Genomic DNA, 23586 nt, shown 5'->3' with positions numbered 1-23586 from the left:
TTTAATGAGGAGCATTAAATCCTTGCTTAGTAGGACTCAGCAGCATAAGGCACATGTCACAGCCAAGAGGCGGTGGGGCAGATCGTATTTGTCTGAATTAGAGACTCTGTGGCTGTCTTCATGCTCAACTTTACCGCACAACACCCACTTTTAAAAAGCAGAGGAGTCAGAAATGTCAGCCTGTCCTCGAAGGCAGCTCCCTGGAGCGTTAGCTGCCTCTGTCTTATTAAGTATTGTCAAAGATGACTCAGCTCTATCAACTGCCTGGGAAGAACATTTTATGGTGGTAGAAAATCACCTTAAGCAGAACAATGGAAGGCGTTTAAGGTAGACAATTAGAGCTTGGTTGCTTTATTACTCAAAATCAAATAACCCTTTTCCTATTCTAGACAGGACAGTGTAATCGCAGCCAATAGGGAAACAGGGCTGCCTTTGCTTAGAACACATCAGATCACCCTGTCACCTCCAGTTACGACTCTCAGCCACTCAGACACCTCTTCTGTCTGGGTCACAAAGCAAGGTGAACTGTGGGTTATGTCATGTCCTTCAATCAATAAAGCCTCAGTGAGAACTTACCACATACAACAGTTTATAATAGTTTCTAATGCAAGATAAAGATACAAAGAAGACATAGTTTCTGCTCTCAAAGATCTCACTATCTAGAGAGAGGGGACAGTTGGGCAAACATTTAATCACAATGCAAAGCAAAATGAAACAAATGCTAAAAAGAAAAAAAAAAAGGGAATATAAGAGGGCAGAAAGAGCTCTTAGTTCTGACTGCAAGAGGGGTGGAGTTCAATGGTATCTTCACAGAAGAGATGTTATCTGGTTTAAACTTGAAACATGAATAGAATGTGCACTGGCAGGTACAAGGAGAGGAGTCCAGACTGACGGGGACCATGACTAGTCAGTCCATCAGTCAGCAGGGGCTGGATTACAGGGTGAGCGATGACTTAGCAGAGCATGAGAATTCTACACTAGGGTCACTCAGGGTAAGAACTGATTTTGTCTTGGTAGCAACTGAGATCCACCGATGGCACATGAAGAATGAAGTGACACATATTAATGATAAGTATGAGCAGAGATAAAGGGTGGGATGGGAAATGGGCCACACACATGTGGAACTCCACAGCTGTCAAAAATGGAATTTATTTATCCATTTGTTATCACTGCATTCACTTATATAAACCACAGATGAAGTCAAAGTAGATAATTTCAGCAACCTGGGCTGAGGGGATAAGGAGGGATACAGTGAGGCTGTTGGCTTTGGAGGTGGCCCTTTGCCTTGCAATGGCTGGGGTGGGAGACTGTGATTTACCAAAATGAGAAGGACTGCTTCCCCCAGTGCCTGCTCCTTCTTCATCCCTCAGTCCCCATCATCATTATCAATGGTGACATTTCATTACAGTTTGTGGGCCTAATTATCTAGAGTCTTTATTGTTCCTCTCTCGTGGAGCTTGACTCAACAGTATTTTAATAACCAGAAACCTACTAAGTGCAAAACCTTCTGCTAGGCACTGAAGATACACAGGTAAATAAAAATCGTGCCTGTCACCATGGAGCTTTCACTCTAGAGAAGGTGACAGACCCCAAATAACTAATTTACTAAGTAATTAAGTGAATAATTACACAATTAATAACTTAATTGCTATTGGAATAAGTACCATGAAAATGAAGTCCAGAATAATATGAGAGGTATATAACAGGGATCTTTCTTTTTTATTTTTTGGTCTTTTTTGTTTTTTTTCGTGTCCGGCAACGGATCGCAACCCTCAGTGTAGCGCCCGTACCGGACCGGGACCGGCAACGGGATCGCAACCCTCGGTGCTGCGCCCGCACCTCGCTCAGCCAGTGAGCGGGAACCGGTCTGTATGTGGGATCCGAACCCTCGGCGGGAGCACCGCCATGCTCCCAAGCAGCGCACTGTAGCAGTGCGCCACCAGGCCAGCCCCAACAGGGATCTTTCTTAGCCTGAGCTGTCAGTGCTTGGGAAGGAATGACGGATGTTCCTTGAGGAACTGGCTCTTGATCTGAGTGCTAGAGAACGGAGGTGTGATGGGCAAAGTTGAACCTGTGTAAAGGAAGAACTTAGAGTAGACAGGAAGTTTCATTGCCAGGAACAGGAAAGACATGGAATAGGAAGAGGTTAAAGCAACAGGTAGGAAGCTGAACATACAGGTTCACACAAGTCACTGTAATGAATTAAAATTTAATTTTAAGAGTAATGGGAAATACTTCCAGGATTTTCATCAGAGGAGACACCTGATTTAATTTACCATGTTCAGTAGATAACACTGGTTGCTGTATGGGGACTAGATTGCAGGCCATAAGAGTGAAGGAGAAGCAGCCAGTTATGAAGCTACTGCAGAACGGTCCAAGAACAAGACGGTGTGGCTTGGACTAGGAGGATAAAGATGGAGAGAAATGGACAGAGCCACATGAAAGAAGAGCTAGGATGGACTGATGAACAGTATAAAGAAAAAGAGAGGCAACTTGGCTCAGAGCCTCTTGAACCTCAAACTTACCACTTGAATTATTGTGTCCCAGAGTTTTACAGTCAGAAAGAACTAAATAATCTTACAGATGAGGAAACACAAGTTCAGAGAGGTTAAGTAGCTTGGCAAAGATCACCCAGTAAACTAACAACAGAGCTGAACTGCACTATCAAGATCTTTTTTGTTTTCATTTCTATATTTTTAGAGCCAAATTTTACCTCTACTTTGTTCTTTATTTTTAAAGCAAACACAGTAATAGTGCCATGCATGGGTCACAGTGAATAACAGAGACCCTGAGATATTGAGACATAAAACACAGGAGATACAAAGTAGCATGAAGAAAGGAACAGCACCTGTTTTGTTCTCCATTGTATCCCAATGCTTAACAAACACAGCTCATCAAGATACCTCAACAAATCACTGCACAATGAATGAATACATTTTCTTTCCTCGTCTTTCTTTTGTAATTATATTGAAAAACACAACTGAAAAATAACACAAGTCTCAACTGATTTTGACTCATCAAAAACAGAGTAAATGGCAGAGAACCATGGGATCACAGACTGGTTTCCAAGCAACCAGTTTTAAAGAGTATGCTACTACCTGCCTTTCGATATCCTGAAAAATTGATATGTAAATAAATATCTGGAGTTCATCAAAACCCTTCTGGGCCAGGGTTTTATCACCTTTGCAAATGTGGATTCTTGAAGGCAAGCACCCATGTTTAAATGCAAAAATCTCAAACCTGATCTCAAAACATAGAGGAGTGGCTTGTGCTTACCCATCTTCCAAGTGTGAGGTGTTTTCTGACTGAGCTTCTGCTTCCTTACTCTCCTTTAGTGACTACAGAAAACTTTTAAATATGTTATATCTCACTAGATCTTCACAACAACTCTGTGAGGTAGGAAGGGCTGATATTTTCATCTTCACTTTATAGATAAGGACACTGAGAGTCACGTGGAGCCAGGATTTGACTTCAGTCCAGGAATTTTTTCTGCAATTATATATGGTGAATTACACAGGGCATTTTCTGACCCAGGACATTTTCTAAACTCACATAGCACTGGGATTTAAATTTGTTACACTAACAGAAAAAGTGCTCAAATCAGAGATTAAGGGGCTGAGTCCTAAGAAGACCTCTGAATTTACCATGACTTCTCTTCCTCCTCCTCCTCCTCTTTCTTTTTTAACCATGTTATTGAGGTATGACTAACATACAAAAAGCTGTACATATTAAACATATACACCTTGATGAGGTGGAGATAAGCATATAGCTATGAAACCATCACTACAATCTATGCCATAAACATATCCATCACCTTTAAGTTTCCTTCTGCCCTATTTATTTACTTATTTATTTATTGTTTTGGCAATAAGAACATTTTACCACCATTTATAAGATCTACCATCTCAACAGATTTTTAAGGATACCATATAGAATTTTTAACTACAGGCAGTATGCTGTTCAGTACATCTCCAGGACTTATTCATCTTTCATAACTGAAACGTTGTACCCTTTGCCTAATACCCTCCATCTCCCCCTCCCCTCAGCCCCTGAGAACCACTGTTCTACTCTTTGCTTCTATGAGTCTGACTATTTTAGATTCCTCATGTAAGTGGTATCACGTAGAATTTGTCTTTCTGTGTCTGGCTTATTTCACCTAGGGTAATGTCCTCCAGATTCATCCATATTGTCCCAAATGGCAGGATTTCCTCTGTTTTTAAGGCTGAATAATATTACATTGTATGTATATATTCTTTATTCATCCTGGAAAACATTATGAAAGTTCCTTGAAAAGTAAAAACAAAACTACCATATAATCTAGTATTCTAACTTCTGGGTATGTATCCATAGAAATTGAAATCAGGATTTCAAAGAGAGATCTGTATTATCATATTTATTGCAGAATTATTGAGAATAAACATGCGAGCAACTTAAATGTCCATCAGTCTCTCCATTTTTGATGCAATATGATTTATCTTAAGGAATCATTCTTTAAAGCTGTCGATCGTACCCAATCTGAGACTGACCTGCTATTTCAATATTTCAAAAATGCATTTATATTGGTACAGTGAACTTGGAAAACAGTTTGGCAGTTCTTCAAAATGTTAAACATAGAATTACTATGACCCAGTAATTTTACTATTAGGTATATACCGAAGAGAAATCAGAACATATGTCCATGCAAAAACTTATAAGCAAATGCTCATAGCAGCATTATTCATGATAGCCAAAAAGTGGAAACAACCCAAATATCCATTAATGATGAATGGATAAATAATGAAATATTATTTATCAATAAAAAGTACTGAAGTATTGATACATTCTCTAACATGGATGATCCTTGAAAACATTGCATTAAGTGAAAATATTATTCTAAACCTGTCACAAAAAGCCACATGCGATGTAATTCTGTTTATATGAAATATCCAATATAGGCAAATCTATAGAGATAGAAAGTAGATTAGTGGTTGCCAAGGGCTAGAAGTGGAGCATAAAGGGGATGAAGTTTAGCAGCTAATAGACACAGGGTTTATTTTGGGGGTGATAAAAATGTAGTGATGGCTATATTACTAACATGTCTGGTTTTACTGCTTGCAACACATGGAGTTCTCAGAAAAAAGGTAAAATGAATGATGTCCTTAGTAGCAAAAAGGTGGGGATCCCTTGCATCTGCCAGGAAAAAAAGAATAATGGGCTTGGGAGGAGAAAACAAGGGTCTGAGTCCTGGTTCCTCAGTGTCCTAGTTCCTCAGTTTCCCGGTTTCTCAATGTATTATCACCTAACCTTTACTTCCTTATCTGCTTGATAGCAATAATGATATGCTTTACCATTTATTCTGAGCATGAAATAATGCAAGCATTTTAAAACTGTAAGGCACTATATGATGTCATTCACCACTGTAATGATTAGTGAATATAATGATAATGTGAACTATATCTGGCACGTGGTATAAGCCCAATACCACGTATGTTTATTACATGGAGAAACAAAGGAATGCTGACAGGTGAAGGAAGAAATACTCATTTGTTCAACACATCCATAATCATGCCTACAGATATTGAAATATTGACAGCTGGCTGAGCATACTCTTTAGTACTGATCTCTTTAAAAACTAAAACTAAAACAAAACAAGACAAAACAAAAAACAGCTGTCTGTAATCGACAGAAATGTTTAAATGAGCAGATAAAATAAGTAAGAGTCAGAGTGCATAGGTACTTTGGGGGCTAAATATACAGTATTGGCAAACGTTGATGTGGGATAATCGGGACTCACTGACTTCAACTTCCAAGTATTTAGGTAGCTAATGTTTATTTTCTTGACATTACATATCTAACAAATACACAAATACCAGCCATAATTATAATGCAGGGAAATCAACAGTTATAGTTCTTTTCTTTCGCAAACTTCCTAACTTTGTGCTTTGTGCCTACCAAGGTCATTTCATAAATACTGAAATTATCTCTTAATTAAAGAAGTTATTAACATCCAATTCACAGATAGAAACAAAGAGCCAATGCTTAAGCAACATTATCTGTCATAATTGCCCCTTGCTTACCATCCCCAGGTCTCCAACAGGTCTTCATTCTTTCTTTCAAATATGAAGTTACTCTTTATTTCTAATTATAAATATAATCGGATTATAATATATTCAGACAACCAGTAAAATTACTTTAAAAGGAGGGCAATACATCCAAACATAATTCCACTTTCTAAAGGTAATCACTGTTAGCATTTGGGTGTATATTCTACCGAAGTTTTTCTACATACACGCACACACGTGTCTGCAGTGGTGTGCTGGTAAACCAGCCGGTGGGTGAGGAGGGAGCTAATTTGTAGCACCTGTTCATGAATTTCCATGGGATAAATATTCTCACGACGGCCAATTTCAAACTACCACACTTTGACACCTGGCTTGAAAAATTCCTAAAAATTGAACAACTGGCTCTCACAAGCCAGTGTCGTCCAGCTCCAGCAACCAACTGCCAATTTTCAAAGGTTTCATACTAGTCCTGCTGTATGGTACCTGTTTTTAAACAGAAACTTCTATCATAAATTTACTTCCATATAAACAAATATAAATTCATATATATTTATAGGGTCCATAGTATTTTATTTTATTGATAGAGCAATTTATTTAAGCACTCTTTACCAACGAATAATTATGTTTCCAATATTATCTATTTTAACAATCCTATTGTAGGGCCGAGCCTGTGGCGCGCTCAGATCCTATATAGGGATGACCGCCGGTGCGCTCACTGGCTGAGCGCGGTGCGGCTGGTCTCAAAAAGCAAAAAAAAAAAAAAAAAAAAAAAATCCTATTGTAGAGCTCTTTTACCTGCCTGTAATCCTGATGACTGGACCAACTATAGAGCTAGGGCTGGGTCTGGAGCTCACAGACACCTCAAGCCCATTCCAGACTGGGTCACAAACCCTTCACATGCCAGGCTGGGTCCCCAGACCCCTCACATGCAGGTCTATGAGCTAGATAACTGGCAGAAAGGTCCTCGGAAGCAGTAGGTTCAGAAAGCATGGCTGCATGGCAGCCATCCGAGGCAGACACCAACCAAGTTCGGGATGCCACACATGTGCACTAATTCCACCCCCCACACACAATTTGCTTACAAAGAATAAGCTGCACCACCCCCAACCAGGCCTAAGGTGGGGGCCCCCACAAACCCTTCACATGCCAGGCTGGGTCCCCAGACCCCTCACACGCAGGTCTATGAGCTAGATAACTGGCAGAAAGGTCCTTGGAAGCAGTAGGTTCAGAAAGCATGGCTGCATGGCAGCCACCCGAGGCAGACACCAACCAAGTTCGGGATGCCACACATGTGCACTAATTCCACCCCCCACACACAATTTGCTTACAAAGAATAAGTTGCACCACCCCCAACCAGGCCTAAGGCGGGGGCCCTGATCAAACTATTCTATTTTCCCAAGACCTATGAAAAACACAATTGTGACTACATCTTGATACATTTCTGTGATTATTTCCTTAGGATATATGTGTGGAAGGTTCATTATGAGGTTAAAGAGAGGCATTTTGGTGGTAGCTTTGAAACAAATGGCCAAGGTGCCCTCCATGAAGTCCATTCTGAGTATGCTCTCACCCCCCATGTATGACAGTACTATACCTGGTCATTTGACCACCATGTCCTGACCAAGGCTAAGTAAGATTTTTCTCTTTAATCTTTGCCAAACTGACGAGTGAAAAATGGCATCTCATTGTTGGTTTAATTTGCATCCATTTTCTTCCTCATGAACTTGAGCTTCTTTTTAGTATGATCAATTTGTTTTTATCTTTTTTGGACTACTTGAACTGCCAATTTTAAATCTTTGCTCAATTTACCTCAGAGTATACTTTAAATGGGAAGTATTTCTTTTGGGTGTAACAGCTATTGTATTTGATGATATTAAACCTTTGCCATATACCTATATTTCCCCAATTACTCATTTGTCTTTTAAGTTATATTTTGACGTTATGCTAATTTTTTCAATCTTTATGTAGTCAAATATATCAAGCTTTCTTTTATGGCTCCTACCTTTGATGATATATCTAGAAAGACTTTCTCCATTCCAAAGTTATAAAAATGTTTGCATATATTTTTGTCTAGTACATTTAGGGTTTAATTTATTTTTTAAATTCAAATATTTAATTCAATTGAGATTTGTTCTAGGGGAAGGTGTAAGGTAGGCATTTAACTTTATTTATTAAAAAATTATCCAAATGTCATTGCATTTAAATATAACTTTTTCCTCTGACTCTGGATATTACTCTGGGCAGCTGCCAGCTGCATAGCTGGCTTCTTTTCTTTTCTGGATTCCTGTTTTCACTTCAGTTTTGGCCTCTGAGAATGTCTTACCAACTCAGCATTTCATTTTAAAAGACATTTATTTTTAAATGAGGAATTTCTAGCTGCTTTACAGCAGAAGGATTGTTTAGAAGACATTGTCCACCATACTGAAAGAAATTAAATTTTTCTCTAATCTAGCTCCTACATAGCAGCCAGCACGATCATTTAATAAGTTAGCTGGATAATGTCAGGGCCTTGCTCAAATCCCTTCAGTGGCTTTTTATTGCAATAAAGGTAAATGTGACAACACCCTTAATATATGCTGGGCCTTGCCTACCTCTTCCTCCCATACCCCTTTCGCCTGAGTTCTTGAAACTCCTACAACATTGGCAAAATGACTCTTACGGCTTCAGGGCTTTCAGATGTGCCATCCCACTGCCTTTTCCCTCTGCTTTGCACATAGGTGGCTCTTTCTCATCCTTCAACTCTTAATAAAACGACGTCTTCTTAAATTGATCTTCCCTATCCACCAGGCAAGTGAAGTATTGTCCTGTTACTTTCCATCAATATAATGCCCTATAGATAACTATCATAGAACTTTTTATAAAAATGTGTTCAGTTACTTGTTTTTTCAGTCTCACCCCCTCCTCGACTGTAAGCTCCATGAGAGCAGAGATAATTTCTGTTGTGTTTACCAATACAGTATCTAGCACATACCCATACAGTATGAATGAAAGGATGGATGAATGAATGAATGAATGAATGCAAAATGTCTTACTTGTCTTTATATTCCCTGTGATACAAAGCTTTGTAACTGTATAAGATTCAGAAGCCTGGAGCAAATCCATTGGAAATAGTATTTGCAATGTGAAAAATCACATCTTAAGTTCTCTGTTTTGTTAAGTGGTTGAATGTTTCTTCTCGAATGTGTGTGTTCTATATTATCAATTATTGACAGACAGCTCTGGTTGGCATGTTTTTAAAATGAAGAGTTTTAATTATAAAGAATTCAGTGGCAGCATGGTGTATTTAAAATATGCATCTTGAAGTCAAACAGCAATACAAATTTTATCACTTACTAGCTACAGTGAGCTTGTACAAGTTAATTCACTTTTCTGAATCTGGAGTTCCTTACTGGTAAATATAGAACACACCCTTCTCTATCTTATGGGGCTATTGAGAAATTTATGTGATATTATATAAACATATTCCCTGGTTCAATTACTGTTATTTCCCTTACCTTCTTCCCTTTATATTGTACTTGTGTGTGCACACACACACACACACACACTCCACTGTATAGATCTTACCAATTTACAGAGAATTAAAATAATAGAGAATTAAAGCCATGTTTAGATTAACATGATCTTCCTTTAGTGATTTAAAGGAATCAATATTGTATAATGCTTCATGGCTATTATTGCAGCCATCAGTTATCACTGCATTGTAGATGAGAGGAAGAACCTTTTTAATACAAGGATATTTAGAGTAATAAAGGTGAGATAACTAAGAGTTTGCTTTAGTAAAGCAACCAGGAAGACCTTGTCTTCACCTTCTTCCTGAAATCCTCCTTAGCATATCGCTTAGAAGACTGCATGCAGGGGAAGGGAGGGACTCCTCCAACACTTCCATTTACTAATTACTCTATTCACAATTTCCATGATTTCAATTATTCTCCAAACAAAGCTACACCCTCCTCCCAGACCTTTAAATCAGTTAGGTTTCTACTGAGCCTCAAGCAATCCCTTGTTACTAGGAAAGACATTTCGCAGCTCAGGTCAATTGCAAACAACAGCAGATTGTTTCTGCCTTAGAACTTATGAACACGAAAAAGGGTATCCAGAGCCCTACACTCTTGTCTGCCATTTCCCCTTCATTATTGTGAAGGGCATGCACAGCTCTAAGCCTCCACCATTTCTGTCGTATACTGCCTTCAGAATAAAAGTATCATGATTGACAAAGTGACATCCCTGGAGATGCTGACGGCTTTCATGGATGGAGGTGCACTAGGTGTAAGGCCACCTCTATAATATTTGGGGTTTCTAGTTCTACTCATTTTAATATATTAGGAAGCAAGAAAAGAGTAAGAAAAAAAAAACCTGAAAAAATTAACTCTCTCAAAAGAAAACCATACAATGCAAAGCTCAGGAAAAAAGGGAGAATATTTAACTGTGATACTAGTTAATGACCATTAGTCAAAATGTATGTTGGTGGTAATTATGCTAATTAAAATTCTCAAACATAATGATAATTAGCCCTGATACTGAGAAGTGGCTGTGGACTAGCATGAAACTGTGGAGTAAACATCACAAATGAGAGTTGCCCAGAGGGTGCAGACCCAGCCTAAGAAACACAGCTGAACTTGAATGAGACAAACAGAATAGTCTTGCTCTCCTTGGCTGAGTGTTCTGCTCTGCTGATGTGAAAGGGACTGAAAAACACCGAAGCCACCTGTTGCTATGCAAACCCCAGAGTTGCGACTATCCTTGCAGCTGTGTGTTTATGGATCTCTCCGTATGGTGACACTTTCCTATTAAGCCTCACCGTATTGAACTACTCATGGTTCCATAACTGTGCCATTCTCCAACATGCCACGTACCATCACTGCCCATGTCTCCTGACGAACTCCAGATCTTCCATGTTCTAGCTCATGCAAATTGTCTTCAGTGAAGCCTTCCCAGATTATTCCTGGAAGACTAGGAATCTTTTTCCTTTGTGTTCCTCTTCACCTTCCACAGGCCTCGACGATAGAACTTACTATCTGAGCTCTACCACATACAAGCTGTGTTTCTTTAAGGAGTTGCTTAAAACTTCTTTGTGCTTTAGTTGCCTCATCTATAAACTGAGGATACCAGCAGCACAGACCTTATAGGATTGTTTTGAGAATTAAATAAGATGTATAAGACTTCCAGGACAGGATTAGATACATAGCACTCGATCGATGTAAGTGATCATTATCTCTGTGATAGGGTTTTATCTCCATATCCACGGCTCTGCCAGACCTCAAGCTCCTCCTCTCTGTGTCCCTACCATCCATCTTGCCACATGGTAGCTGCTCCTTTCATTGCTGTTATTAAAATGGAAATGCAGGGGCTGGCCCGGTGGCACACTGCTACAGTGCACCGCTTGTGAGCGCAGTGGCGCTCCCGCCGAGGGTTCGGATCCCACGTACAGACCGGTTCCCGCTCACTGGCTGAGCGAGGTGTGGGGAGCAACACCGAGGGTTGCAATCCCGTTGCTGGTCCCGGGCCGGTACGGGTGCGACACTGAGGGTTGCGATCCGTTGCCGGTCATGAAAAAAGACAAAAAGGAAAAAAAAAAAAAAAAGAGGAAAGTTTATATAGAAAAATCATTAGTGACTGATGGATGCACTTGCTTTCTGTTTCTTACCTCTTGAGTTTCTACACGTATGGAGTAGGTCCCAAAGGTTCCACTGAGGAATCATAGCTGAAAAATCCTCTCACCTATATTTTGCTGGCAGGGCAGGCAAGCCCAAACCTTAAAGGGATTGCAACAGTTCTGTTATCTAAGCTAAGGGAAAAATGCAAAACCAGTACCTTCATGTACATATCAAAGTGCACACTCCTGTCTGCCTCGAAGAGTACTTCAAAAAATATGAACATATCTCAGAAGGAAAAAAACAATGGGATGATGAGTAAGAACCTTAAACTATTATTCCAGACCCTACAAACACTGTAGGAAAGTGATATGCATTTCCCAATCATGTACAGCCATACTAAGCATTTTGATTCCCATGGCAGGAGGAGAAATGAAATTCATAAAAACAGCAGAACACAGTCAAGATTGTCCAGGGTCTGATTATTCTATCTCTTTTCTCTCATTTTCTTAGCCATCTTGTATTTTCATTGTTCCTACTGCCTCTAAAACAGGAAAAGGCAAAGCAAGTCAATTCTGTACATCAGCTTTTATACGTTTGGATAGCAGGTACTTGAAGTTATTGACTGAGGTTTTCAGACTATTTGTAAAATGTATCCATTTTCTCTCTATCTCTCAGAAATAAATGAGAAATGGCAGCACCCAGTGGATTGAAAAATAGAGCAATCATGGCATTGTTATCTTGGGTGAAAAAATATTTTACTTCCTAAAGAAGTTAATCAGCTAACCAGAAAAGAAATTTAAAACCGGAATAAAAATGGGTAAGAACTGGCCTTGTAGTCAGTCACTGCTAAACTGGAGATCTGGTTCTAAAAATCTCATCTCAATATGGCAGAAACAAATATTCTGGAGGTGGGAGGGGAAAAACACAGAAACGAAGGTGATTCAAAGGGCAAATAAATTCTTATAAACAAAACCTTGCCACCTACAACCATGTGCACAAATAGATTCCCTGCAAAAATACTTGTTTCCCTTAACACAGCCATGTCAAGGAAGAATCGGGTCATTTTTTTAAACACAGAAGTATCACTGTGATACAAGAAGCTGTTTATTTGCAAAGTCAGCATCAGGCCAATAAGTTGGGATACTCAAATCTCTTTTTAATCATGCTACAGAATACCCACCCTTGGGAATTATAAGTAACTTAAAAATAAACTTGTGTTTCAAAATACAAATGCAGCTTAACAAAAAAAAAAAAAAAAAAAGAAGTGAAGATATCTGCTCCCAAGAAGCAGCATTTGAAGGACAACAGGGTGAAATTCTGTAATTCCAATGACCTTTCAGTCTAAGAATAAAACGAAATGGTATTCTTCATACATTCTCCAAATGTTTGGACTAAATTGCATAGAAACGAAGAGTGTTCAGGATGACCAGCCACGGGCAACAGAGACAGGACTGAATGTTACAAGCACATCCCAGTGTGGGGTTTTTCAAAAAGTACATTCAAATAAAATGAGACCATTGGGACTGGCAACGAATTGAATTCTTACCAAAAGCTGAAAGAACCTTACACAGCATTAAAATAGTATATGTCCTTGCAGAAGACAGACATAATTTTTTTTTTAAATCCTAGCCAACTATATTTAAATACATTAAACACAAATATTCTCTTTACCGGAAAGGATTCCTCTTCTCTACAATCTGTTCCCAACCTGCCATTCCAGCTGGGCTTCTAAACACCTTCATACTATCCTTTCAGTTGCCCTACACTATTCTTTTCCCAAATAAGAGGTTTATTTCTTCCTAAAAAAAAAGCAGTTATTCTTTGATTAAGAAGTCTTCCTCAATGATTAGTAACTTTGTTTGCTCTCTCCTGACATTCTTTGGCATTTATTTTCTATTTCTCTCAAACTTTATTGTAGAACCCTTAGAATAAGAACCTTCCCTTATGCATCCTGGATCTACAATATAAAATGGTCAAACACATGATCTTTAGAGTGAAGTGAAATTGTTAAGACTGTCATTAGAAATAGTTTAATTAAATAATAGGAAGAGTGTACCTTGCATAGGTCCATGATGCATAATGTTCCTTAGTAAAAAGCAAGAAGGCAGAATTGGTTAAGATCTGCTAGTGTTACTGGCTGGTTGGTTGGTTGGTTGATTTGGTTTATAGGTCAGGAAATAGTGACAAAAAGTGATAAAATGACTTCTTTAATATCATTAAGTAACTCACAGAGTACAACAGTCAAAACCTTAGACCAATGCCTCTCAGTAATGGGTAAACCATCATGTTTTTACTTATTTATGTATTTCCCATTGTATAATTCGCTCCCAATAATTCAATAAATCATTTCTACCCTCTGGAAATTTTATAAAAAGATAATGAAAAAGGAATCAGAGGATGTTACTTTCAATAGCAGAACAAAGTCCTAAAGAAAGGCAATGTAGGCATTAAAAAAAGAGCACTGATTCTGGAGTCAAGGCAGCCTTCAAAACCCAGCTCTATCAGGCATTCCATCAGGAGCATGATGCGTTTAACCTATCTCCCTGGCTCTTCATTTTATAAACTGTAAAATGAGTGTAAGAATCTCTAGTCTGCTCCCTTCAGTGTCTTCTGTGAAGTTAATGATAATGTGTGTGAAATTTAGCCCCGCACCTGGCACAGAGTCAACTGTTGACTTTGAAATAAAAAGCTATATTCAAAGATCTCCCTGTGTGTGCACATTTTGGAGAGACAATGCATTCCTGTAGTTTTATGTGATTTGTGTAGCAAATAATTTCAATATGGCAATATTTTTAAATTCACCATATTGTATGTGGTGCCATTTTCACTATCTTCCCAACTTGGAATCACAGGTTCCAAATATTTATTTCTACTTTGAAGGCAACTTTCACAGTTCAACTTTCTAACATGTTGCCAGTGAAGAACACCGAAAGAGAAATGTGTGAAGAGTCGAAATTTTCTTTTTAAATTCCTGCAAACGGGGACTTCTTTGAGTTTAATATTGAAAATGTTTGATAGTATACCAAGCAAAAGTGGGAATATTGTTTTGAGGTTAGGATTACAGTGATTTTCCTCTTAAAAGAAAATGTTTTAAGGGGGTTGGGGTGAAACGATCCTCCTTATCTAGAAAGCATAGAAATCTTTGCTTTATAAGTGGTTCTTCAACAGCTGGCAAAAGCATTATTATCTGTGATCCCTTAGATCTTAATCTTCTTTCTAAATCATCTAAATTATAGTACAGCCCAAGGGGAGCTTATTTCGTAAAAATAACATGGATCTTTGGGACTGAGGAACTAGTTGAAGTCACAACCCTGCTAAGTATTAGCTGTACGACTTCCGGTAATTCACTTAACCACTTTGATCCTAAGCTTCTTATCCAAAAAAGGGAGTTACAACAGCCTGGACTACCCCATGGTTTGGGTACGTGAATCAAATGACACTGAGTATATAAAATGCTAACTGATTTTCATGCACTATATTACTATATTACCGATATAACTACTACATTGTAATTTCATTATCATTATTATAATTATCCAAGCTTTAACTCCTTAAAAGCAAGTAAACAGTCTTTTTTTAAAAATTATTATTTGCTTTTATCACCACCTGAGATAAAAACGTTACTCTCCCACCCTGAGAAAGACCATGCTCTGAAGTCAGAATGTTATCTCTCAAAGGCCAGCTTAGCGCATATGAAACTCACTGCATAAAACTGAACTCTTATGCTGTTATGGTTCCTTTATGTAAATTTGGGGCTTCCATGAAAAGAAGGGTCCGCCTGAAAAAGCTCAGAACAACAACATAAACAAACAACAAAATAAACATCTTTCTAATATCAAATGCACATGGAGCGCTTTCAGGTTGTCAGGATATGTGTCCTCTGTTCCTCACTGCAATCGTGTCTGCACTAAGATGGGCACCTGAAGCACAGGGAGGGCCTCAGGAAAGACCAGGAAGTCTGCCGGCATCTCCACTGCTGGGGAAGGTGACACCTTCCTGCACAGAGAGGTCGGTTGATCCCTCAGTATGGGCAATGATCCCTTTCTCTCCCAGTAGCCCACAGCCAGTTGCCCCTTTTATTTTTGTCAACAACACTTCCTTTTTGTTTCTCTCCCTCCAACTGGGAAGTGCATCACTGCCACAGACACAATACACCTCTTCATAGGGAAGGCGGATGAATATGTGCCAGATGGGCTGTGGGGATTACAACATGTTTCCTGCCCATGGTGACTCAATGGGGCTGGTATGAGAACTTATCTTATTCAAGAAGTTAGCTTCCCCTGGCAGAATTATGAGTCACAGTGCCTGTGTAAAAAACTCACTTACCAATAGCACTGGGGGGGTGGGGGGGGTGTCTTGGACAGATTACAGTAAAGGTCATTCAGAAAAGCAACACTGCCAGGACTGCTGGGGAGGGTTAGTACTTAGGCCACTAACTTCTGAGACTTCTGATCTCTCAACAAGAGTAACTCGGTCACCTCTCCCTTTTCCTTCAAGGTGAAACAAGACATAAAACCACAGTGATGAACTACTGATATGGATCCAAACATGTTCCATTATAAAATTGGCCAGTTTGGAGAATGTGAAGGATATCTGTTCATCCATTTAACATACATGTATTGAGCACCTACTGTGTGTCTATGTGTCAATCATTATTCCAAGTGTTTGGATAACTAACAAAAGGGACAACTGTCTGCCATCAGGTAGCTTAAAGCAGAGAGAAAAAGGGAAGAAGGAAGGAAGGAAACAAGAGGGAGAGAGGAAGGAAAGAAAGAAGAGAGGGAGGGAGGGGAAAGGAAAGGGAACAAGGGCAGGGGATTGGGGGAGGAAAAAAGGAAAAAGAAGAATGAAAACGAGGAGGAGGAGAAGGAAAAAGAGGAGAAGGAGGAGAAAAGGGGAAGAGAAGAGAGAGTTAACATCAGGAAACGATGACTGGTATGAGTTAGACTAAAGCAGCACAGAGGGATAGAGAGTGACTGGCAGGGCTATTTTAGTTAAGATGGCCAAGGAAAACCTCTGTGAGCAGATAACATTCAAGCATAGAATAAAAATCAAGTAAGAACAAATTATAATCAAGGGTTATATTCAAGCTTTTTAAACATCAGGACATCAAGGGTTCACTAGTTAAATGGGACACCCCATCAAGAAGGCCAGATGCTGGTCTAAATAGCCAGAGAACTGTCTCATATAGTATCCCCACTGAGTATCAGCCCCGGTTACAATATACCCTTTTCTCTGTGAAGCCCCGAAGGGCCAACAAGTTTAGAAGATATCTCTACTTTCGGCTTTGAGCTGCACTCTGTCCTAGTTACCCCTCCTTTAGTGTTATTTTTGGTTTCTAATACAATGCTTTAAGTGGCATAGAAAAACTGATGATCAGGATGGTAGGAGAGCTCAAATCCACACCACGTGACAAATAGTTGAAGGTGTATATTGCAGAACCCTGGGGCCAAGGTTATATAGTCAGTTCTGAAGGTCTCTCGCATAGAAAAGGAATTAAAGCAGTCATATTCAATGTATGGTCCATGGTGTTCAGGGGAATTATATATGGGAAGATTTTCTAAATGAAGATCCCTAGGTACCTTGCCTTAAAATTAGAGAACTGTTGCATTAGGTATTTTCTGTTTCAGTCAAGCAGTTGAACCAAAGAAATGTACAGAAATAACAAAGAGACAAATTTCAGTTTTATGTACTAAAAACTTTCTAAGTTTATCAGTCCAAAACCATAACGGGCTGTAATTAAATGATCACGAGGTGAGAGGAGCAGAGAGTTGTTCTGAGCAGTAATTCTGAAGATGAGAGGAGACCTGAAAGGATGATCTCTCAAATATCAAGTCCCTTCCAGCTCTGATTTCAAATGATCCAGGTCCATGAGGACTGAGTTTAGTTATTCAGCTCAGTAAAGGTCTTGGTTAGCTCTGCTTATGAAGCAACATTCAAAGAATGAGTCAGAAGACAGGACCTTTCTTTTCTATACAGAAGCAGGATGACAGAAACCCATCATAATTTTTTTAAAGTCTCAAAGAACTGTTACCACTGAGGCCTTCTCTACCTCTCAAGTTTGGAAAATATATCATGCTACATCACTGCCACTTCTTTTCCCAAAGAACCTGAGGTAAGGGAAAAAAGCAGTATTCTAGTTGGCTTGGGTGTGAAGGTGACAAGGATTCCTGTATTTATACACACCAGACCATTGCCCCAAGTGCACTGTGTCCCACGAAGAGTAGAGACATCAGAGTTCTTCCCATCGCCAAAACTCTATGATTCTTCAGATCTATGATTCTGTGCTACTACAGAAGGCCATGGAAATAAATTATACTATGTTCTTTTAAATTCATTCTCAGAAAGAGTGGATACATTACCCTATTCATGACTTGCATTTTAATAGATTGTCAAAAGCCGTCTACTTACCTGAGGCATCACTTTGCAGGATCCCATGGAAGCAGAGACTCATCATGCACCACACAAGTCTGGACATCCTGTCAACATAAATATGAAGTTAAGGGAGAGTACTTATTACTGTCAAGTGCTGAAATAATAACTAGTGTGTGTGCATGCTGACTATAGAAACTGCTCTAAGAGTTTTACAAGATCAACAAATTTAATTGTCAAAACCAACCAATAAGATACGTTTTGTTTTGTTGTTTGTTTTTTGATTCCCATATTACACACAGATAAGAAAACTCAGACAAATTTTAAAATCATAACCAAGATCCTTTGGCTAGAAAGTGGCAGAGCCATGATTAAACTCCAGCTGTCTGGCTTCCAAACTATTTCTTATTCATTGAACCATAACTGCCTACTGAAAAAATATTCACCTGTATTTTTTGACCAAGTCACATTTCTGGCAGATAAATTTGAGCTTCTTACCCCCCTTCACATTCCATTGGTCTATTCCTATTTTATAATCCAGGCACTTTTTCTTTTTGTGATGAATTTTTTGTGGTGAAGTCTAGAAATCTGCCACACCCTGAATTTATATTAAGGGGAAATACATAAACCGCGTGCCCTGATGCTCCTGCTCTGCTCTTCTCACTGGAAGAGAAAAATGATGAGGCAGGAGTCCAATTTCTGTGATCTTCAGCCTTCCTGTTGATAACCAGCTGAAACCACCAGCTAGCAAGAACCATGCCTTTATTCTTAGTCATGTGACCTTTAATGCAAAAGACCTGGAGATTTAACAACTCTGCAAGTATTTCTTCTATTACCACAGACATACCTGACCACTGGTAAAGCTTCATTGGGGTTACAAATACTGAGACCTGGAGATGACTTAGAAATTCCATGCTCAATACCTCTGCTTTCTGTTCTGAAAAGAACAGCCTTATAAGGGTGCTTACAGAGATCCTGGTAATTTGTCCAGATCATATTTCTAGTAAGTGACAGAGGTGGGATTTATATCGACATCAGGGTAACTACACAGGTTATTTCAAACACCTGTGCCACAAGTTTTACAACCAACAGGACTCCCAGCCTAGAAAAACCAAAGAGGTATTTGATGAACAGAGTGACTATAGAACATCATGTAAAACGGACCCATTTCAAGAGTGCTACATATAATAAGGTGTAAACTGGTACTGCCCAAGCAATCCAGGCTGTGTGGTTACCCTATGCAAGTCTTCAACCCCGCCAATGCTCTTGACCATGCATCTCCACAAATCTCTGGTTTATGCTTCCTTCTTTAGCCTGCTTGTACACAAATCACCAGTGAGTTTACTCTATCACAGACAAACATTTTATCTCAGAGACTAAATGTTTCTTTCTTCCTACCACCATCCCCTTCCAATCCTTACACCAATACCTTAGGGAAATCTTCCCTCCATCAGTTATTCATTTATTCAATAAAACATTTATTGAGCATTTTCTGTTTACAGGTTACCATGATATAACTGCAGGGGCCTCTGGTGAGTACCCCTAAAGGCACTTCTTCCCAGTAGAGATAAACCCCATGCAACCACTTCAATATCATCAACTCTGTATAGAACACACACATGCAGAGGCACTTAGGAGATAAGATTTACTAGACAGAAATTCTAGCACTAGACAGAGTCTAGCAGGAACTTAAAATGTGTACAAAAAAATAATTCAAAAACAAAGTAAAAAGTGATAAAAATAGAGGGGAACAGATAAGTGTTATTGAAGATCAGCAAAGGAAAGAGAATTACTCCAGCCAAAGCAATCAAAGAAGACTAAACACAACAGTTGGTTTTTGAATTGAGCAAAAACCAGTTTGGATATTTATAATTAAGGCAGAAGAAAAGCATGGAAAAAAAGAAACTTTTAGTGGAGAATAATACTCAAAGGTAGTAAAAGCATGGAACACAGAGAGAAAATAGACTATAAATAATTCAGTTTGGTTCAAGCACAGGGTATTAGAAAAAGAACTATAGAAGATTTTGTTGGAAAGCAAAACATTAAGATCAGAATATGGCAAGGCCTTGAAGAGCAGGCTAAGGACTCTGGATTTAACTTAAACAACAAATAGGCAATCACTGAAGTTTTTTGGTTAGAGGAGTGATATGATCATAAAGTTGTACCTCATGGAGGTCATTCCGTCAGGCACGTATTGGATGGACTGCTGCTAAATTCTGTCTTGAAATCATTTTGGCTCCTGATTCTGTCATCATAATAATTGCTATCCTCCTAGCTTTGTGTCATCTACAAACTTGATCAGCATGCCACCTGTGTCCTCATCCAAGTCATTAACAGAAGTAATTAATAATTCTGCATTAATCCTTGTCTGCGGAGAGCAACTAGATATTTCATTGCAGTTTTAGGGCACAGTAACTTCAGCCCCAATACTCAGCTATGCTAAAGCCTTCTGGCCTCCAATTGCTTCTGGCTATTAAAACACATGAACGTGCGCGCACACACACACACACACACACACACACACCCTCTAGATTTTTGCAATTTGCCTGTTTATATGCTGCTGAATTCTTAAGGCAATACTTAGAACATATTCTAATTAGTGTGATTGAGGGCATTAATTGATATTCCCAAAACTGGATTATGCTGGAAACAGCAAAGAGTCAGGTCACCAAGGTAAAGCTAATCTAAAGATAACTTGTGTGCAAACACAAAACCAGGGTCAGTCCTGCCCTGTGATAAATTAGAATAAAGCAAACTGAAAAGAAAATGTGATTGTGCTGACTTGTTTTGACAGACTAAAGATACCAAGGTTAGTGGGAGGCAGTTGGCTGATCTGAAACCTCAGGGAGAATGCTGGTTCATTTAACAGTGTCTTGCACTCAGCCTTAGAATTTTAAAATTATGAATAATAGTAATACATGTTTGGTTCTTGTTTCTTAGGGTGAGGGGGTGCTGGGACAAGGTGTAGAAACTGTTAGAAAGTAAAAGAACCTCCCTAATATAATAGCACATGGTTTCTCAGTGTCTGAATTACAGTTCAGTTTTAGATTATTGTGATGGGGTCTAACAGACCCTACCCTTGCTTCAGATGATGGGAACCTACACAAAATAAATACTCAATCAGCTTTTCTTGCATTATTCATTTTATTTACTATATGACTATCTTTATGCTTCTCCCCTTATGTATTGGTACTTCTCATATTTAATGCCATTATTTCCCAATCAATTGGGATGCCTATATTATCTAGCAAGAAGTTTCAAATATGTACTTAGTTCTATGTAGTCAACAATGTTAATGACAATTGTTAACATGGGCTCAGCACTTTAACGTCTATCTCTGCATACATGACTTCCTATTGTCTGCATTCTCTAGACTTGATAAACTTCTGATATCCTTATCTCTGCATCACCCTGACCACTGGATTCTCTCACCCAGGTAACCGGTGACAAGCTAAAGCTAGGTTTGCTTCCCCATGGCTGGTATTTGCTCTGGATCACCAGTGGCTCAGCCTTCCTTCTGCACAGCAGCATTTCACCAGGCCAGAGAACTGGATTTCTCCCTCAGTTTCCTGATTCCACGTATAGCTTCATACTCAGATAAGAGCCACTCCTTGAAGTCCACCAGCCTGGCTGGCGCTTGGACCTTCAGTCTGGTGCTTATCAGCACTTTTTTCTAGAAGCCTACATTTTGTCCCTTGTAAAGTCTTGCTCTAAGCTGGATAAACCTCCTGTAACTATGAAGCTGCTATAACAGCTTCATTCCTGCCATGGTTGACAGAAGTCCTTTGCTATGATCTGCCTACTGGAAACTTGGCCATTAACATCAAGACACAAAGCCTAGATGGCCACCCCCATGCAGGGTCAATGCTATAGCGAAATCACTTCCTTGAGTCTTGATCCCATCCTGATGCCATCCAGACCCTTCCTTTTCCCTTCTCAAAATTACTGATAAAGTTTGAGTAGATCTTGCATCTGTGACAAACAAGCATTTGAAGGACACAGGACAAGCTATTAATTATATCATTTTACAGAGAAGGAGATAACATTTATTAAGAAATCAGGGTTATTTTGTCATTAATATTTTATCTAGTTTATAATTTTTTTGAACCATAAGAGGATCCTCATGCAGAATAGTTCAGAATCCAACAACTATGAGTAAACAAAAGTTTTGGCAAGGTGACACAGAAGGCTCTGATTCTGGGCAAAATGAAGCAGGCATACTCCACCCTGTCTTTCCCAATGAATGCAGCTATAAAATATGTGAATAATGTATGGAGCAACTATTTGAGGACACTAAAAAGTAAATGATAGCACATTCCTTTCAAGAACACATAGGACATTTACTAAGATAGGACTTATGTGCCATAAATCAAAACTTAACAATTTAAAAACACTGAAAGTATGCTCTCTAACCATAGAATTAAACTAGAAATCAGTAACAGGAAGATAACAGGAAAATCTCCAAATATTTCAAAATACTTCTAAATAAATCCATGGGTTAAAGAGAAAGTCACAAGGGAAATTAGAAAATATTTTGAACTGGACAATAATGAAAATATAACATCAAATGTGTGGGATGCTGCTAATGTAGTGCTCAGAGTGTTATTTGTAGCATTAAAGGCTTATATTAGAACAGAAGAAAGATCTCAAGTCAATAATGTAATCTTCCACTTTAGAAACCTAGAAAAAGAAGAGAATAAACCAAGCAAGCAAAATGAAGGGCACAATAATAAGTAGACATCAAATGATGTTTAAACAGGAAAAAATATATAGAAAAAAAAATGAAACCAGAAGTTGATTCTTTGAAAAGAACAATAAAATGGATAAACATCTAGCCAGGTGAACCAAGAAGGAAAGAAAGAAGATGTATATCCCTAATAACAGGAATGAAAAAGGAAAGATGACTACTGATCACAGAGACATTAAAATGGTGATAAGACAGCACTACAAACTCTGGGTACATAAATGTCACAATTTAGATGAGATGGACCAATATCTCAAAAACTACAAACTACCAAAGGTCAGCTAAAATAAATTATACAACCTGAATATTCCTACAACAATTAAAGCTATTGAAATGTATTCATCTCCAGAATTTCCAGAAAGAAACACAGCCTTGCTAACAACTAGATTTTAGCCTTGTAAAATCCTAAGGAGAGAACTAATTAAGCTACACTGTCCTTGCACAGAAACTGTGTGATAATAAGTGAGTTTTTTTAAGCAACTAAATTTTTGTTGACTTGTTATAGTATTAATAGAAAATAATACAGGAGACATACCATATTCATTAATTGAAAGATTTAACGTAAAGAGGATGTCAATTTTTCTGAAGTTGACCTACAGATTTAGTTGACTCCAATCAGAATCCCAGCAAGATTTGTTTTTTATTTTTATTTTTTTTGATATAGGCAAGCTGATTCTAATATTTACATGAAAAGAGAAAAGCTCTAAAATATTGAAAACAATTCTGAAAAAGAATAAAGGTAGAGGAATCTCATTACAAACAACCCAATTTTAAAATGTTAAAGTCATAAAGAGACACTTTATCAAAGAGGATATGCAGAAGACAAACACATGAA

At 38.6% G+C, this 23586-nt stretch overlaps 1 protein-coding gene across 2 annotated transcripts in view; it reads right to left on the bottom strand.

The window, feature by feature from the left end:
* The window catches only part of IL1RAP (interleukin 1 receptor accessory protein), a 121488-nt gene that overhangs the window by 63628 nt on the left and 34274 nt on the right, over positions 1-23586 (bottom strand). For both annotated transcript variants that reach the window (XM_008583819.1, XM_008583820.1), the window contains exon 2: positions 18047-18114. In XM_008583819.1, the coding sequence (XP_008582041.1) occupies positions 18047-18113 (67 nt within the window). In that variant the 5' untranslated portion in view covers position 18114. The remainder of the gene's footprint in view (positions 1-18046; positions 18115-23586) is intronic.

This window comes from Galeopterus variegatus, unplaced genomic scaffold (assembly GCF_000696425.1).
Source record: "Galeopterus variegatus unplaced genomic scaffold, G_variegatus-3.0.2 Scaffold3051, whole genome shotgun sequence".
Taxonomy (NCBI): domain Eukaryota; kingdom Metazoa; phylum Chordata; class Mammalia; order Dermoptera; family Cynocephalidae; genus Galeopterus; species Galeopterus variegatus.
Note: the sequence above shows the minus strand (reverse complement) of the source record. Positions and strands in the feature narration are given on the sequence as shown.